The 19241-nt window shown below is 39.6% G+C and overlaps 1 protein-coding gene across 1 annotated transcript in view; it reads left to right on the top strand.

Moving 5' to 3' along the window:
- The window catches only part of LOC126173706 (double-stranded RNA-binding protein Staufen homolog), a 170239-nt gene extending 153431 nt beyond the window's left edge, over positions 1 to 16808 (top strand). The window contains exons 11-12 of the mRNA XM_049920978.1: positions 480 to 574; positions 16244 to 16808. Of these exons, the coding sequence (XP_049776935.1) occupies positions 480 to 574; positions 16244 to 16301 (153 nt within the window). The 3' untranslated portion in view covers positions 16302 to 16808. The remainder of the gene's footprint in view (positions 1 to 479; positions 575 to 16243) is intronic.
- The last annotated feature ends 2433 nt before the right edge of the window (positions 16809 to 19241 follow it).

Genomic DNA, 19241 nt, shown 5'->3' on the forward strand with positions numbered 1-19241 from the left:
GCACATTTCATTCATTTATTACACGTCATAACATTCATTACTATAGATAGCACCTTAAGACACCTGCACAACTCCAGAGTAGGTAAGCAATCCTTGGCACTCCTGTTTCCACACCCTGCAGTTATGCCCTCCCAAGAAGTTAGTGAGATGCCATCCCTTCTTGAAGATTCGTGTCGTCCCTCGGCATCACTCACCACATGCAGATAAAATAACAATCCTCACAAGATATGTGTGGTTTTACCTGCAACACCTTATTTTATAATTTTCATTTGTAAGTATCGTTCTCTGATAAGAAGAAGTAAGGATAAACATCACGTCTCTGGAGTGTTATGTACTGCTACAGAAACTAGTATTTATAAGATGCAACTGATAATGAACATGAGTTCCCAATACTTATCTGGCAGTAAGTAAAGGGCAGGCGGGCGTGCGTTTGTGTGAATTTGAAGTAATACATTCTGCCACCTAATATTTAATTTCAGGCTGCCCTGAGAGCTTTGAAGGCCTTGTGGAAACTGGATGTGGAACAAATCTCGTCTAACTCTGCTCCCAATAAAACGATGGGCTGGGGAGACTGGTAAGTGTTTACAATATCTGCTTTGATATTATTATGTTATATAGGTTGTATGACAACTGTTTACAGTGTACCACAGTGGTGTGTGGCAATTCAAAATGAACAGTTTGATGTATAGGACATTTGCAGTTTACTAAGCTGGGAAACAACCTTGGATTGGCCTGTAAAAGCCACCTAAGCTACAGCATATGTCAGCTATAAGAGATTTTGACTAAAATTGCCGTCGAATATTAGAAACACCTTGTTGTTGCATCTATAAAATGTAAAATTGATGTTTGTCTAAATTTTATGTTGAAATGTTTTTAATTTTAAAAGTATAAAATGAACAGTTAAATAGTTTTGTATGTCTGGACTTCTTACTACTGTGCTTGTAGGTTTTAAGTTTAGATTGAATTGTAAATGTGAAATGTTTTTGCATAACATTTACATTAAGTCTTCTAGCTTTCATTACCCTCACGAAAAGGTTTAAATTAGTAAAAGTAACAAAATAGCTGATGTCAAAAATCTCGCATGATGAAGTTGCTACAGTGTATGTAGTTTTTGTAGGCCAGTACAAGGTTGTGTCCCTCCTTAGTAGACTGCAAGTGGTCTACATCAAATTATTCGTCTCAAGTTCCCTTTACCGCTGAGGTATTCCCTTTACTGCTGAGGTACATCACAAACAGTACCATTGACACATGTGTCCTCTCTGTGTATCGTATGTGCACTTGGGTATTGTGACACACCCTTTATTCCTTCTGTTTATGTAACTCTTGTTTCCCACAACCTCCATCTTGTTACATGGTATATTCTCATTTTAATCTATGTATTTACTGCAAACTAATTCAGCTTTTCCTACTTTTGTTAGTACGTCACTAGGATCCAATGTTTTAGGAAACTTGTTTAAAGTTCTGGATAATAAAAGAGGCAGTATTATGATAATAAGTCAGATGACTTACGCTGCTGTTCACTGTTTTGTTTCATAATCTGAAACTGACAACTATTGCCAGTTTCAGAGATACTGGTCCCCGTTTGTGATAGGTAGGACTAACAGATGGTAACACTAAAGATAAATATAAAGCATTGTTGCATTACAAGAAGAAGAAGTGTGCAGCAACATCTCTCTCTCTCTCTCCTCTCTCTCTCTCTCTCTCTCTCTCTCCTCTCCCCTCTCCCTCTCCCTCCCCCCCCCCCCCCCCACCCCCCCACCACTTTTTTTTCCAAAACATGTTTATATTTAGTATTAAAATGATAACAGTGTGACATACCAATTAGTACCATATTATATGCCAATTACACACTTAGTTGAAGGTCCCCACAGTTTGGACATAATTAGATCTGTACATAATACTCATGTTTACTGTACAGTCTTGACATCTTCAGAAATGCCATTTTGACTTTGTTATGATGATTTAAAAATGGGTCTTGGCCCGAAACTAGTCATTGTTTTAGTAGTCAAATAAAAGGTACTCATACACTCATTTTATACTAAGCACTCTTTCATCCAGCAAGAGGAAGCAAGGAATTGTTGCGCATAGAAGTCTTCAGGAGTTTTAGTGCTGGCCAGGATTTCAGTCAGACAAGGTTTAGGGGAATAGGAAGAGAGTGGAAACTTAAAAATAACATCTTGAAACAGGTAGAACTCAAGTTGTGTAATCAACCTTTCACCAAGCACAGCTGAACAAATTAATGAACATCCAAATTTTTTATCAGTTATTTGTCAACAATCTAGAGCAATTACACCTTGACTTAGCAGCTTCTCTTAACCCTTTTCGTTGCTGTGTGCTTCTGTATTGGAGCAATTGCTCTGTCGTTGAGATATGCTGATAGCTCTGTTTGGTACATTGCCCCCACTCCTGCTTCATTTCAACAGTACATTTATCTGGTTATCAACATAAATTTGTAAGAAGTAAACAGCTACTTTAGAACATGCAATACATTTATTTCCTTCTGGATCATTTGATGGATGTGTTATGGCTGTCGGAATGTAGGTGTCAGATTGATACACAGTGTTGGATTGCATTATTTTATGGAAATTTTATTATTTTAGGTGGGATATGCTCGATCATGGCAAGCTACAGTAATACATTCAATCCCCTTGAGCCAGAACATATTTAAGAAGTCACAAAGACTGTGTTTGAATAGGATAATAATGAAGTTAAAGATGGTTTTGAAGACAAAATGGACACCGTGAGTGACTGAGATGTTGAAGTTCAGCAGAAAGATTCAGAAACATGAAAACAACAATATGGATTGGTCCATCATATTTCGGGCTTGCAGCCGGATCACGTTGACAAATATCAAAAGGTGCCAAGATGTCAACGTGATCCGGCTGCAAGCCCGAAATATGATGGACCAATCAATACGCCGGGAAAACTTCAAGATACACAACAATATGGATGATGAAGAAGTACTTGAGAAAAATGAGTGTTGTTATATTGGAATTAACAAAGACACAACATGAAATAAAGTTCCACCATCAGAGAGAGTAAGCTTCATGGCCTGTAGTATTATCTGAAAGTTACCTAGGCCTACAGGAACAGCAAAAGCAGTGAGAACAGCTTCGAATTGCTGGAATTGCCTCATAGATGATGACATTTTGTCAATTATATTTCTGTAAACAAATCAGCATATTGAGAAAACAAATCTTCATTTTGGTCTGAGAGAGAGAGAGAGAGAGATGGAAAACTAACAGATGTTATTGATTTGAAAGCCTTAATCAGTCTCTTATTTTAGCTGCTGTTAACAGTAGTAACAGTAAAATCTTAGGAGATCTGTGGGTAGCCAATGCGGACAGTACTGGAAAGTGTTCACCTCATAATTAATGTAAAGTATTTCAAATTCATAATGTAGTGCCATTGCTGTCATGCAATCCATGATGAAAGGAGACGATTTCATAAGATAAAGGCAATAATTTATCAATTTTGTTGCCAGTTGACCGCAGTGGCTGTGGAACGTGATCTTTTAAGAAATACAGCAATCAGCAGTTTGTAGTGGCATAAATAAAATACTTAAAAAAGTGGCCAGTTGCTGTATTTCTTAGACTAAGATAACTGTAATTCGAGAAATATTTTCTATGTTTGTACAGAACTGTTATAAATCCTATACTCCAGGAAAAATGTTACAGTAGATGAGAAACTGGAAGAATTCTGTGGAAGGTGCAGCTCTTTCCAATATGTAAATGCAGCAGGCCAAACAAACAAGACATTAAGATATTTGCTCTTGTGGATGCATGAATATTTTACTGTATAATTGGAATCGGAAGGATTCAATGACATAAGCAACCAACCTTTAGAAGTGGTTCTGTGACTGTCTGAATTTGTTTAGCAGTAAGCTCAAAAATTTTGCAGATGAGTGGTTCGCCAATATTGGCTTGATAGGAGTGTTAGGAAGGAAAAAATCTTTCTTTTGTTTTGAAGATAAGACGTGCGAGATTCCTCCGAAGTTTACTACCACTAGAGGAAGATCTGTCCAGAGTTCACTTTTTGACCTCAAGAAATGATGTACTCCAGTTTCCTATTATTCTAAAAATGTATATGATCCTAGTGTGAGATTAATTCAGTAGATGCTTACACAGAAGATAAACAAAACTAATCCATTGTAACATTTTATAATGGCTCAAAAGGTTGAGTCAGAACTGTGGATGAGTTGACCTCTTCATACAATGTTGCCAGAAATGAGCACTTTTGGCCCAGGGTTATACATTTTGCAGTGATCAATATGAGTGGAACAAAAGCATGAATAATTTTATTTTGGCAGCAATGGAACATGTATCAGAAGAAGAAGATTCCTGAAACAACTGTCTTTTGCATTAGTTTTGCATCATTTGGCGTGAAGAAGGTTGGACACCACAGAAATTCATTCGGACCTTCAGCAGATCCAAAAATGTTATGGACTGACATTTGAAGAAGTAGAAGGTGAAACTTGGGTCAAGAGGAAGAAGTGTAATACCTGCACAGTGAAGAGAAAACTGACAAAATATTGTTGCAAAATTTGTTAAAAGCCAATCTGTTTGATGAACATTCAAACTTTCTGCTCTGACTTTGGTAAAATTTCTCATTTGTTATCACATTCCAGCAGTGATGATCGAGACAACAGAATTGTTAATATTATCATTGTTCTTGTTCTTTTATGTCATCTTTATCTTTCTGTGAAGATATTTGCCATTTATAAAGTGTTTAATTATTAAAATGTAATAAAACAAGTGTAATTAAGTGATGTGATCAATTTTGCATACCACATCTGATGTCATTACAGAGAATACCACATCCCATAGAGGGTTAACTGAAAATGGAAGCATAGAGGAGATGTAGGAATAAGCTGAGAAGAACAGGCTGTGGAAAGAAAGAAAAAAAATCTTCAAACTACAAGAAAAATTAATAAATTAAAAACAGATCTAAAGTGATGTAGTTTTGAACAGGGGAGTGATTGAGAAAAATGCAGAGATTGCAGAATAGGTCTCTACCTGTGTAGCATCAAGATGTTAACCCTTAGCTCGCGAGTTGACTTTTCTGTAATATATACCACGAGATGGGGTCTGTGGGACCCCTATGTTTAAACCAAGATTTAAGGCAAAAATCATTTGAAATTTTTAATTCATTTTCACAATTATTTAAGTGTTGATTAAATGCTTTAAGTTTATTTTATTGCACTAAACAAAGCCTACAGCATTTTGCTGTTTATCATACAAAAGCACATAATTTTGTGTGGTTTTTTTTAATAGTACACATAAATAGACTGTCAGAGTGCAGAACATTTATGAAAAATGCTAAAATAAATCAGCAATTGCTTAAAAATCGCAGGTTTTAGATCATTTATTGTTTTTACCAGTTAAATTCAGCATTTTTACTCGTCCAAATATTTTTTTTAAAATAGTGTGCATAAATAGACTGTTAGAGTACTGAATTTTACAGTCTGAAAAATTATACAATCACTGTAGCAAATAAATTCCCAAATAAAACTAAATTCCAGGATTTAAATTTGCACATAAAAATTCCACCCAATAAGTTCAGAAAAAAATGTTAACACACAAGGTACACTTGTGTCCTCGGGACCCAGATAAATTTTGAACAGGTTTTAGAAGAAAATAACATAGTTGATAAAATTTAAATACTGACTATTTAATAAGGTAGTATTAATCCTAATACAAAGCTAGTTTCAGTATTTCTGGTCATCTCTTCCATAAATTGTATAAAAAGACAGTGACGTACTTAAAGCACAAAAAGTGAAAAACATACATTTGTCAAGTCTTACTCATGAGCTACAAACAATAACCTGTATAACTGTAATTACACATTTACAATCAAAATGGACTGTTCTTCGAAGCTGTAAACCGAAAGAAAAGTTCAAATACAGTATAAAGATTTCTGCAGGCATAGCTTCTGGGAAGATTCTATGGTAACATTTTCAGCCAAATGATATACCTTATTTATGCAAATGGTAAAAAAAAGCAGCAATTGCTTAAAAATCTCAGGTTTTAAATCATTTATTGTTTTTACCAGTTAAATTCAGTGTTTGTACTCATCCAAACCACCGAAACACTATGAGCACAACACATGCTGTCACTTCCACTTGTATCATCAATATCACTGCCCACTGGTTCGTTCTGAGTATTGATGATGTCTTCCTCACCCGTTTTTATGAAATATAGTACAATAAATCCAAAATATTGTGAGTGCAGTTAAGAAAATAAACTTTCTCTGCAGGTACAACTGGGTCATTGGGACCCATGTGCTTTTATAGATGCAAAACTAGCAGAGACACACGTGTGACAACGCTGTGGGCTGGTAGCCAACTGAATGCTGGGAGAGTACATAGGAGTGCAAGTCAGTGTTGCTGCACATATTGCAGTGCTGCAAAAAATAAATTTCTCTCAGGTCCCTAGGACCCAGGTGTACCAGTTATGGATTAAGTATTTCAGTGAAGAAGCAGAGAGGTCTCCATCACAACTTTCCCAGAACTGCTTCCTCTGAATGAATGATACTCTTGTTTGATAGCAGAACTGTGATCACTGGCAATTGCAAAATCATCATCTTTTTTGCTTATTTCTTGATCTATATTATTGACAACTTCCTCCGTAGACCGACTAACAGTTTCATCAAACTCGGGAAAGTTAAAAATGACACATTCATGCCAACACATAATGAGCTATACGGTACTGTACTGAAGGATACAAGTACATAGTTCACAAGGTGCGGTTTAAGAGACTCCAACACCTACCAATAACATGTGTCAACAGTAAATACAGAAAGCAATAACGCAACTGACAACAAAATGTCATAGGCTTGGCAATCTAAGGAAGGTAGGGGAGTATAGAAGCATTCCATCACAACTGTCCTTGGAGAGCAAGTTCGAAAATTTTCCACAGTCTGTGAGACCACACCTCATGAGTTAAGTTGTCCAAGTAGTTGGAATAGTAAAGTCACAGCCCTTGTGTTGAAGTGTATGCGCTGTGGCAGGGTATTGCGTAACAAGTATATTTGTCCATTCATCTTCCTAAACCAATCAGATTGTGGAGTCTAGGGAATTCTTTTCAAAGAAAAGTGGTGTAACCTGAGGTGGAATGTGTTATCTATAGAAAGTGACATGAGATTCACTGTTGACTCTCTTGGCACTGGTAGACAACTCCATACATATTGTTACTTGAAATAAGTACTGGTTCTTGTGATCAGATAGTTTCCTTCCTATTTACATAAAAATGTTATGCCCAACTGTAATTATGACTCATAAAGTAAATATTTCAAAATACATAGTACCTTTTAATTATGGCCTAATTTAAAGGTAGCTTTTGTTCTCCCTGTGTTATGTTATCGATAAGAATAGAGTTTGTTCCAACTAATATTCTTACTTGCTTCTAGCCACTTATCTGACATAATTGAACCTAATTTTTTTTTTCTACCCCCTCAATGCTTCGTCATGGTCATTTGCTTTTTCTTTCCCTTTCAGCGTTGCTAGCGTATTTGTTTTTCCTTGTCATGTCAGATTTTCAAATAACTGCTTTTTACAGCTTTTCATTGATCTTTCCGCTACTATAATTTGTCTCTTTTTCTGGATGAATTTGTACTGGAGTACCTGAATAGTCTCATTTCCTTCAATAATTTTGTCCAATTTGTTGGAACTTGGACTTGAGGGTGTCACCTTTCATTTGTTTGAGCAGCTCTGTTGCCATGTGGCAGGTAGTAAATTTTTTTTTTTTTTTTTTTTTTTTTTTTTCCTCTCTCTCTCCATTCGATTGAAGAGACATTTTGGAAAACATTCATGTGAATAGCCAGTATGCAATATGTAGTGTCAATGAAAAAGGTAAGAAGTTTCAAAGTATGGTATAATTTAGAAGTTTGTATAAACCTTTTAACCAACTGATTACCGAAGCAGAATTGTTCAAAACGACGAATCTCTTAATGCATAGTTCACCAGAAGTGAGTTCCAAATTACAAAAGAATAAAATGTTTATGTAATAATATTCCTGAGATGCCCTGGACCTCTACAAAGCCCAAATACAGTTTTTCATCTCTTTTTATTGGTCTTTTTTGTTATAGAAATGTGTACTGGAGCTTTTCAGAAGATGCTATCACTCACAAAAGAATGTGACCCTATTTACAGTAATAATCTGTTTCTTTTCTTATGTTTTTCAACAGTTCGTGTCACAAACCAACACATATAGCATCCTTTGGTCTGACTGGGTTTCTCCTTCAGCCAAATGAAGTGCATGTAACATAAAACAGCCAAAGAGGTTGTGATGTGCAGGAAGGATAGCCTGAAATTGGGGAGGCTGCACTTCCTTGTTTTTTACTGCTGAATCGTTTACAGCAGATATAGCTGTGCTGTTTGTGGTTCTGCGTGAACACAATACGTAAAGATCTTGGATTTTAATTCCCCAGCAGGCCATTAGATTGGTGATAAGAGCCTTCAAACAAACCCCACACCCAACCTTTGTGCTGAGGCTGCGGAACCACCTTTAACTGTCTGGTGGAACTTTACTTCATAGTGCAACATGTATGTGTACCAGGTCAGTCACATGGTCTTCAACCTAAAATTATCTTTTTTGATAGTCAGTGAATATGCATATGCCGTTCGCAGTCCATTTGGGATTAACATAAAAGTGCAATTTGCAGAGCTCTGTATTAGAGTGAATGACTGAAGGCAGTATAATTTGTTGGCAAGTTCTAGTCAAATGTACATGCTTTAGGACTGAAGGAGACCCACTCACCGAAAATCAAAAGCATTGAGTTGTCGACAGGCACACACAAAAAAAGAGAAATAGTTGCACACCTGTGTACGTGCACATGCCCACACACATACACACACACACAAACACGCGCACACACCCTAGATGCATTGGGGATTGTGTTGGGTGGGGGGAGGGTAGAGGGAGTAAACAGGTGGGAGTAGTGGTTGGACGTCAGTGACTAGCTACTCCGGAGGAGGCTGGCTAGAAATGCAGGAGGGACGGGTGGCAAGTGCACAGGCTGGGCATGTGATGCACAGGTATCAAAGCCAGCGGGGAGCAGCGTGTGCTGAAGGTGATGTAGGGATGTGGGTTGGGAGAGGATGATAGGGTGGAGGAAGGAGGAACTGTTGGATGGAGGTTGTGGGGGCAGTGGGTTACAGTAGTGTTAGGCTAGGACAATTACCAGGAGCAGAGGATATGCTGCAAGGACAAATGCCATCTGTATAATCCAGAAAACCTGGTGGTGAAGGGGAGGATCAAGATTGCTCAGGTTGTGAAGCATTCATAAAAATTGAGCATGTTATGATCAGCTGCTTGTTGTGCCACTGGGTGGTCGATATTGTTCTTGGCAACTGTTTGGTGGTGGCCATTTATCCTGGTGGACAGGCGGTTGGTAGTCATACCGACATAAACATCTGTGCAGTGTTTGCAGCAGAGATGGTGTGTGGCATGGTTGCTTTCACAGCTGGCCCGGCCTCTTATGGTGTATTATAAGCCTGTGAAAGGACTGGAGTAGGAAGTGCTGGATAGGTGTATTGAGCAGGTCTTGCACTTGGATCTTCCACAGGGAATGATTTCTGTGAGCATAGGAATGGACTGTGATGTTGTGTACATTGGGTGGGGTATGAAATACCACTTCAGGAGGGAAGGGAAGGATCTTGGTTAGCATATCTCTCATTTAAGGGCCTGATGGTACATAAACAAAGCCCTGACAAGGTATAGGAATCAGTTATTCCAATGAAGGGTGATATTGGGTGATGAGGTGACACACTCCCAGGGGGGGCGGGGGGGGGGGGGGGTTGTGCCTGCCTGTGAAAGCCTTCATGAGACCTTAGACACACTGGGAAAGGGAGTCCTCATCATAGCAAATACATCATCCACGGGAAGCCAAATTGTGTGTAAGGGATTTGTTTGGTGTGGAATGGATGGCTGCTGTTGATGGGTGTAATATGGACAGAGGAGTGGATGGAGTCATAAGAGAGGTGTAGATCAAAGTCCAGGAAGGTGATGCATTTGGTTGAGGAGGCTCGGGTGAAGCAGATGGGAGAGAGGTGCTGAGGTGTGAAGGAATAATGATAGGGTGTCTTGTCCGTGAGTCTGGCTCATGAAAATACCACCAATGAACCTGAACCAGACCAAGAGTTTGGGGTTTTGGGAGACTAGTAAGGTTCTATGTGGCCCATAAACAGCCTGGCTTAGGAGAGTGCCATGAAGGTGCCAATGCCTATGTCATAGATTTCCTTTGAAGGGAGGGCATACAAATAAATCCATGGCACAACCAGCCTCTTTATGGGTCATTAGGTTCATTGGCTGTACCTTCATGATCCAGACTCAGGGACAAAACGTCATATCCTCATTCCTTCACGACCTCAACATCTTCTATCCCATCTGCTTCACCTGTACCAACTCATCACAACATGTCACGTTCCTGGATGTTGACCTATACATCTCTGCTGGCTCCATCCTCACTTATGTCCACATGAAAACCACTAAATGTCAACAGTACCTGCATTTCAACAGCTTCCATCCCATCCACACCAAAAAATCCATCCCAAATATCCGTGGCTCCCTTGGACATTCTATTTGTAGTGATGAGAAATCCCTTTCCCAGTATGCTGAATGTCTCATAAAGGTGTGACAAAGCAAGCTGGGATAATTTTAATTCCCCTCTTCTTTTACCATCCGCCTCCTTAGAAATTCATATTGTTCTTAACTAATTACCATTAACATACATGACTATAATCTGCAGTTTCACAAAAGAGAACGGTTGACCCCCAATTTTAAAGTAAAGAACAGCAGATCTACTTTTGAACCTAGTTTTATGTATGTAATTGATTTTCTAATTTATTTTGACTGTTACTATTTAGTACCTTTCATTATAGGGCGAAATCAGTAATTGTTTCGTAAGTTAAATTCTATTGTTGACGTATAAACAAATATAAATTCTGTACTAATTGTAAATATTTGGAAGACGAAATGCTAGTATTCTTGAAGTATATTCCAAATTAATTAACAGTTTTATCACAAGTGTTGTTTACATAACTTTATATGTTCATTTCATCATTTAAATAAATAATTCGGCCTAAACCTTGTAGTAGAAGAAGTAAATTTTTTGATGTATTCTGTTAATTTAATTAGATAAGTTTTAATTGTAATTTCTGTAAAGTAAACTTCAAGCAATGTGTAGTTTCTGCACCTATTATTGTGAGGATATATAAGGGCCCGATTTTTGGTCACGGGACAGTCAGTCCATGGCCGAGTTTGACGAGGAACCTGTATTGCTTAGAACGACAACAATGTATCAACTTAACAGTGAAATAAGTGTTACACCAATAGGCCGTGTCTTAAAGCAGTGACAATGACCGTTCAATTTTGAAGGACTGTGAACTGTGTAATTGTATTTTTTACTGCTCGTAGATGTTATGCAGAAAACTATTGTAGCAGTATGTGGAGGTTCGCCTGCAAAATATTAATGAGGCTTACAGAAAGTTTAAACAATAGTGCACTGGCCATACATATGTTAGTGTGTATTATTGGGGGGGGGGGGGGGGGGCTGTGCAAAGTGAAAGAAAATCAGTGAAACGCAAATGTGTACCTGTCGGCTACATTATTTACAGTAGTCAGCCCACATTTCAGCCAATTTAGCAACGCAGTATGTCGACACCGAGGACAATCAACAAACGAAGAAATAAAGCAGATAGAACCGCTACAAAGGCTTTCGCAGGCAGGCACTATCCCATGAACTTAATACACAAACAGATTTCCTGTGCCTTATCTTCACACACCCCACTCCTCCGACAGTCCCCACGAATCAGCTCCTAGGAGTGTCCCCCTCAACGCTCAGTATCATCCTGGACTGGAAAAACTGAACCATATCCCTTTTCAAGGTTTTGTTTATTCATCACCATGCCTTGAAAAGGGGGACATGCTACCCCAGATCCTTTCTCTGAACTAAGCAATGGATGTTACCCTGAACAGTGTCCTCTGCTGCTGTAACCATCCTGGCCTGAATCTCTGGTAGCCCACTACCCCCACACCTCCACCCAACAGTATCCTCCCCTCCATTGTGTCACACCCTCCAAAATCACATCGCCATGTCACCTTCAGCATGCACCATTCCCCGCCAGTTCCATAATCTGTGCATCACATGCCCAGCCTGTGCACCTGTCACCCCTACCTCCCGCATTCCTAACCAGCAAATTAGCTGCCTCCTCTTGAGCTACTAGTCACCCATCTCCAACTCTTCTCCCTGCCTCTCACCCTCTACCGACCCCACCCCACCCAACACATTCCCCACCCCACTTAGTCCACTTGCCGACTGGCCACTTGCCCACTTAAAGACCAAATATGTCTGCTTGTGTCTGTGTTTGTGTGGATGGATATGTGTGTGTGTGTGAGTGTATACCCGTCCTTTTTTCCCCATAAGGTAAGTCTTTCCGCTCCCGGGACTGGAATGACTCCTTACCCTCTCCCTTAAAACCCACATCCTTTCGTCTTTCCCTCTCCTTCCCTCTTTCCTGACGAGGCAACCGTTGGTTGCAAAAGCTAGAATTTTGTGTGTATGTTTGTGTTTGTTTGTGTGTCTATCGACCTGCCAGCGCTTTTGTTTGGTAAGTCTCATCATCTTTCTTTTTATATATATATATATATATATATATATTTAGACTTACCCAACAAAAGCGCTGGCAGGTCAATAGACACACAAATAAACACAAACATACACACAAAACTCTAGCTTTCGCAACCAACGGTTGCCTCGTCAGGAAAGAGGGAAGGAGAAGGAAAGACAAAAGGATATGGGTTTTAAGGGAGAGGGTAAGGAGTCATTCCAATCCCGGGAGCGGAAAGACTTACCTTAGGGGGAAAAAGGACAGGTATACACTCGCACACACACACATATCCATCCATACATACAAGACACAAGCAGACATATTTGGTCTTTAAGTGGGCAAGTGGCCAGTCGGCAAGTGGACTAAGTGGGGTGGGGAATGTGTTGGGTGGGGTGGGGTCGGTAGAGGGTGAGAGGCAGGGATATGGTTCAGTTTTTCCAGTCCAGGATGATTCCCACGTGGAATGTTTCCCTCTATTATATATATATATATATATATATGGTTATAATAGAAGGAAACATTCCACGAAGGAAAAATATACCTAAAAACAAAGATGATGTGACTTACCAAATGAAAGTGCTGGCAGGTCGACAGACACACAAACATACACACAAAATTCAAGCTTTCGCAACAAACTGTTGCCTCATCAGGAAAGAGGGAAGGAGAGGGAAAGACGAAAGGATGTGGGTTTTAAGGGAGAGGGTAAGGAGTCATTCCAGTCCCGGGAGCGGAAAGACTTACCTTAGGGGGAAAAAAGGGCAGGTATACACTCGCACGCACACACATATCCATCCACACATATACAGACACAAGCAGACATATTTAAAGGCAAAGAGTTTGTCTGCTTGTGTCTGTATATGTGTGGATGGATATGTGTGTGTGTGCGAGTGTATACCCGTCCTTTTTTCCCCCTAAGGTAAGTCTTTCCGCTCCCGGGACTGGAATGACTCCTTACCCTCTCCCTTAAAACCCACATCCTTTTGTCTTTCCCTCTCCTTCCCTCTTGCCTGATGAGGCAACAGTTTGTTGCGAAAGCTTGAATTTTGTGTGTATGTTTGTGTTCGTTTGTGTGTCTGTCGACCTGCCAGCACTTTCATTTGGTAAGTCACATCATCTTTGCTTTTATGTATATATATATATATATATATATATGACTAAAATAGAGGGAAACGTTCCACCTGGGAAAAATATATTTAAAAAGAAAGATGATGAGACTTACCAAACAAAAGCGCTGGCAGGTCGATAGACACACAGACAAACACAAACATACACACAAAATCTAGCTTTCGCAACCAATGGTTGCCTCGTCAGGAAAGAGGGAAGGAGAGGGAAAGACAAAAGGATTTGGGTTTTAAGGGAGAGGGTAAGGAGTCATTCCAATCCCGGGAGCGGAAAGACTTACCTTAGGGGGAAAAAAGGACAGGTATACACTCGCACACACACACATATCCATCCTCATATACACACACTGCTTGTGTCTGTGTATATGAGGATGGATAGGTGTGTGTGTGCGAGTGTATACCTGTCCTTTTTTCCCTCCTTTTTTCCCCCTAAGGTAAGTCTTTCCGCTCCCGGGATTGGAATGACTCCTTACCCTCTCCCTTAAAACCCAAATCCTTTTGTCTTTCCCTCTCCTTCCCTCTTTCCTGACGAGGAACCATTGGTTGCGAAAGCTAGATTTTGTGTGTATGTTTGTGTTTGTCAGTGTGTCTATCGACCTGCCAGCGCTTTTGTTTGGTAAGTCTCATCATCTTTCTTTTTTTTATATATATATATATATATATATATATATATATATATATATATATATATATAATGTGACTTACCAAACAAAAGTGCTTGCAGGTCAATAGACACACAAACATACACACAAAATTCAGGCTTTCGCAACCAGAGATTGCTTCATCAGGAAAGAGGGAAGGAGAGGGAAAGACGAAAGGAAGTGGGTTTTAAGGGAGAGGGTAAGGAGTCATTCCAATACAGGGAGCGGAAAAACTTACCTTAAGGGGAAAAAAGGACAGGTATACACTCGCACACACGCACATATCCATCCGCACATACACAGACACAAGCAGACTTTTTTTTTACGCTTTTGTTTGGTAAGTCACATCATCTTATATATATATATATATATATAAAAAAAATAGAGGGAAACATTCCACGTGGAAAAAATATATCTAAAAAGAAAGATGATGAGACTTACCAAACAAAAGTGCTGGCAGGTCGATAGACACACAAACATACACACAAAATTCAAGCTTTCGCAACAAACGGTTGCTTCGTCAGGAAAGAGGGAAGGAGAGGGAAAGATGAAAGGATGTGGGTTTTAAGGGAGAGGGTAAGGAGTCATTCCAATCCCGGGAGCGGAAAGACTTACCTTAGGGGGAAAAAAGGACAGGTATACACTCGCACACACACGCACACATATACATCCGCACATACACAGACACAAGCAGACAGACTGACACCTGTGCCCAAACTCTTTGCCTTTACGTATGTCTCCTTGTGTCTGTATATGTGCGGATGGATATATGTGTGTGTGTGTGTGTGTGTGTGTGTGTGTGTGTGTGTGTGTGTGTGTGTGCGCGCGCGCGAGTTTATACCTGCCCCTTTTTCCCCCTAAGGTAAGTCCTTCCACTCCCGGGATTGGAATGACTCCTTACCCTCTCCCTTAAAACTCGCATCCTTTTGTCTTTCCCTCTCCTTCCCTCTTTCCTGATGAAGCAACCGTGGGTTGCAAAAGCTTGAATTTTGTGTGTGTGTTTGTGTTTGTTATTGTCTCTATCAACATACAAACGCTTTTGTTTGTTAAGTTACATCATCTTTGTTTGTAGATATATTTTTCCCACGTGGAATGTTTCCCTAACCAGTTTGAAAACATAGATATGCAACAGTTACTTGTATTGTCTTTGCCATTTGTAATGAACAGCTACTGTGGATTCCTGGACAATTCCCTCTCTTCATTAATTCTTTCATGTAATTGCAGTCACCATTTGATAGAAGTGCAACTGTCTTCTCCTGCTTCCATTCTATTGTGACAGCTTTGGTCCTTCAGCACGCCACGATTTCTAACTTTGCTAACTTTTAGTTTTTAGAGTAGCTTACATGTTCTTCCTTGGTAGCATCTCTTCATCATATGAGTGTACTATTTCTTTGGTAGCAGGTCTAATAGTTCAAGAGACACAACAAAAATGGACAATGTGTGGTGATTATTGTTTTATATTTGACCAAAATTGCCATTTGTCAAGCAGTTTTCCCTATTGATAAGTGATCTAATGGTAGTCATGACCACTTGGGCTGATAGTAAGAGGATCTAAAAGATGCCCTTCAGTTTTATTTATTTCACATGTCATAAATGAATTTGGCAGAAGGACAACAAAAAGCTGAAGTAAGCACTTCATGATGGTAAACAGTAAACAGTTGTTATCGCAAGTGGATGTTTTCTAACATGGGACAATGCATCATGTAATGCTCCATTATGGTCACAGATTTGTTTTTATATTTAAAATTTTTTTGCCACTTAATGCACAGAATGCTAACTATAGTATCAATGCACTCATATAAGAAATGTGTTTTTAATAAGTACATTAATGGTGTTGTGTTGCTGATTAATTATGAATGTCTCTCTTTTTTAAGGTTTCAGTGGTCAGAAGAAATGGTGCAAAGTGCTCGGAATGCCTTCCACATTAAATAAGATAGTATATTCAGTGTCCTTGGTAGGTTGTAATATAGTTGCACCTAAAAACTGTTGGTGAATAGTTATAATTCTTGTTTTTCAATTTACTTGGAGACATAACATTTGTTTTACTTAAGAAAATAGTTTTGTATGATATTCCTGGACCTACATATGTCAGAGCTGAAGAAGAAAAAGTTTACTGCAAGTTAGAATGATCAGAAGTACAGATCATTGAAAAACTTGAATTAATTCGTAGCGTGCTGGAGAAAATTATTTTTTTATTTAGAGTTTTAACATACACAATACGGTAAAATTGTCATTTTGGAATTTCATATTTCCTGTGTAAGTCAACTAAATGTTGACGTTCTACATTTGTTGGCAAGTGCAATTTTCATGCATGTTTTACAAGCATAGCAGGCATTTTTCATAACAGTGTTTGTAAATGTTTAATTTTATATGGAACCATGTTTTGTACTTTAATAAGAAGTCATGTGCAATTAAATCACATAATTTTATTAAAATGTTTATCTTTCAGTTGTTTTCAATTTTTTAACATTGGAATTAAGGATAATAGGTGAAATACTGCAACTATACTATTCGTTCCTACTTTTACCTCAATCATCTGACTACATACACACATCAAAACAAGTTTTGCATCACCCCAGTTCCCAGAACTCCTGAAGATAGATGTTGACTGTGGATATTGTATAACAGACACAGTCCCTTTGACTGTTCAGAGATATCACTAAACCTGCCCAAAGATGTAAAAAACCATGCATGAGTGGCACCTATTAGATGGAGGGGGTTTGACAGCCAGTCAGTTCCAGTCATTCCACCAGGAAGGAGGTACACGGCTCATGTTTTCTGTAGTTCAACCCTGCCTAGACAGTCAATGTTGAGGTTTGATCATGTCCGCATTGTCACTTTGTGCCAGGAAGGGCTCTCAATAAGGAAAGTGTCCAGGCATTCGGAGTGAAACAAAGGGATGTTGTTTGGACATGGAGGAAGTACAGAGAGACAGAAACTGTCGATAACATGCCTCGCTCATGCCACCCAAGGTCTACTACTGCAATGGATGACTGCTACCTATGGATTATGGCTTGGAAGAACCTTGACACCAACACCACAATGTTGAAATATGCTTTTTGTGCAGTCACAGGACGTCTTGTTACGACTCAAACTGTGTGCAATAGGCTTGATGATGCATAACTTCACTCCCGATGTCCATCCTGAAGTCCACCTTTCCAATGACGACACCATGCAGTGCGGTACAGACGGGCCCAACAACATGCCAAATGGACCGTTTGGGATTGGCATCACGTTCTCTTCACCGAAGAGTGTCCCTTATGCCTTCAACCAGACAATCGTCAGAGACGTGTTTGGAGGCAACCCGGTCGTGTTGAATGCCTGACTGTCCAGCAAGTGCAGCAAGGTGGGGGTTCCCTGATGTTTTGGGGAGGTATTATGTGGGACCAACGTACGCTGCTGGTGATCACGGATGGCACCGTAATGGCTCTATGATACGTGAATGCCGTCCTCTGACCGATAGTGCAACTATATTCGCGCATATTGGCAAGGCATTCGTCTTCATGGATGAGAATTTGTGCCCACATCATGCACATCTTGTGAATGACTTCCTTTGGGATAACAACATCGCTCGACTAGAGTGGTCAGCATGTTCTCCAGACATGAGCCCTATCGAACATACCTGGGATAGATTGAAAAGGGCTGTTTATGGACGACGTGACCCACCAACCACTGTGAGGGATCTACACCTAATCGCTGTTGAGGAGTGGGACAATCTGGACCAACAGTGCCTTGATCAACTTGTGGATAGTATGCCATGATGAATACAGCATGCTTCAATTCAAGAGGACATGCTACCGGGTATTAGAGGTACTGGTGTGTACAGCAGTTTGGACCAACTCCTCTGAAGGTCTCCCTGAATGGTGGTACAACATGCAATGTGTAGTTTTCATGAGCAATAAAAAGGGTGGAAATCATCTTTATGTTGATCTCTGTTCCAATTTTCTGTACAGGTTCCAGAACTCTCGGAACCGGGGTGATGCAAAACTATTTTTGTTGTGTGTATTTGGACCTGTACAATATTGCAGTGCCTGTGTTATTCTGATTACGATGCAAAGTTCCTTTGGATGTGCATGCACACAGGCACTGCAATATTGTATTTATTTGCTGATACCTGGCAAGCAACTTTCAATACAATGTCTGACCTGTACGGGAATATACATAATGGATGTACAAGTGCTCTTCTTAGACACATGGTTGATGACACATGGAAGCTTGGTCTGGCCATGTGTCATGCATGGATAGCCTAATGGTAAGGTAACCACTTGCAATAAGCGGGAAATTCGGGTTTGTGTGTTGCTCCGGCACAAATTTTCATTGTCGTCATTCTATTCTACAGCTGATGGTAGTCCTTATTCACAGTTGCAGATTCATTTGATGTATTTAGATCTGTTGTTGAGGCATTCTGGAAATATTTATGCGAAGAGAGACGTACTCGTTTATTGTAACAGCAGACGGGAAAAAGTTTGCACTGTATATGTGCAAAATATGCATTTACATATACTGTAGTATCACAGCTCTCATAATGTTCTTCATATGTATGAATATAATAGAGGGAAACATTCCACGTGGGAAAAATATATCTAAAAACAAAGATTCTGTAACTTACCAAACGAAAGTGTTGGTACATTGATAGAAACAATAACAAACACAAACACACACACACAAATTTCAAGATTTCGCAACCCACGGTTGCTTCATCAGGAAAGAGGGAAGGAGAGGGAAAGACGAAAGGATGTGGGTTTTAAGGAAGAGGGTAAGGAGTCATTCCAATCCTGGGAGCGGAAAGACTTACCTTGGGCAATCCTGGGAGCGGAAAGACTTACCTTGGGGGGGAAAAGGGACAGGTATACACTCACGCGCGCGCGCACA

Source organism: Schistocerca cancellata, chromosome 1, assembly GCF_023864275.1.
Source record: "Schistocerca cancellata isolate TAMUIC-IGC-003103 chromosome 1, iqSchCanc2.1, whole genome shotgun sequence".
Taxonomy (NCBI): domain Eukaryota; kingdom Metazoa; phylum Arthropoda; class Insecta; order Orthoptera; family Acrididae; genus Schistocerca; species Schistocerca cancellata.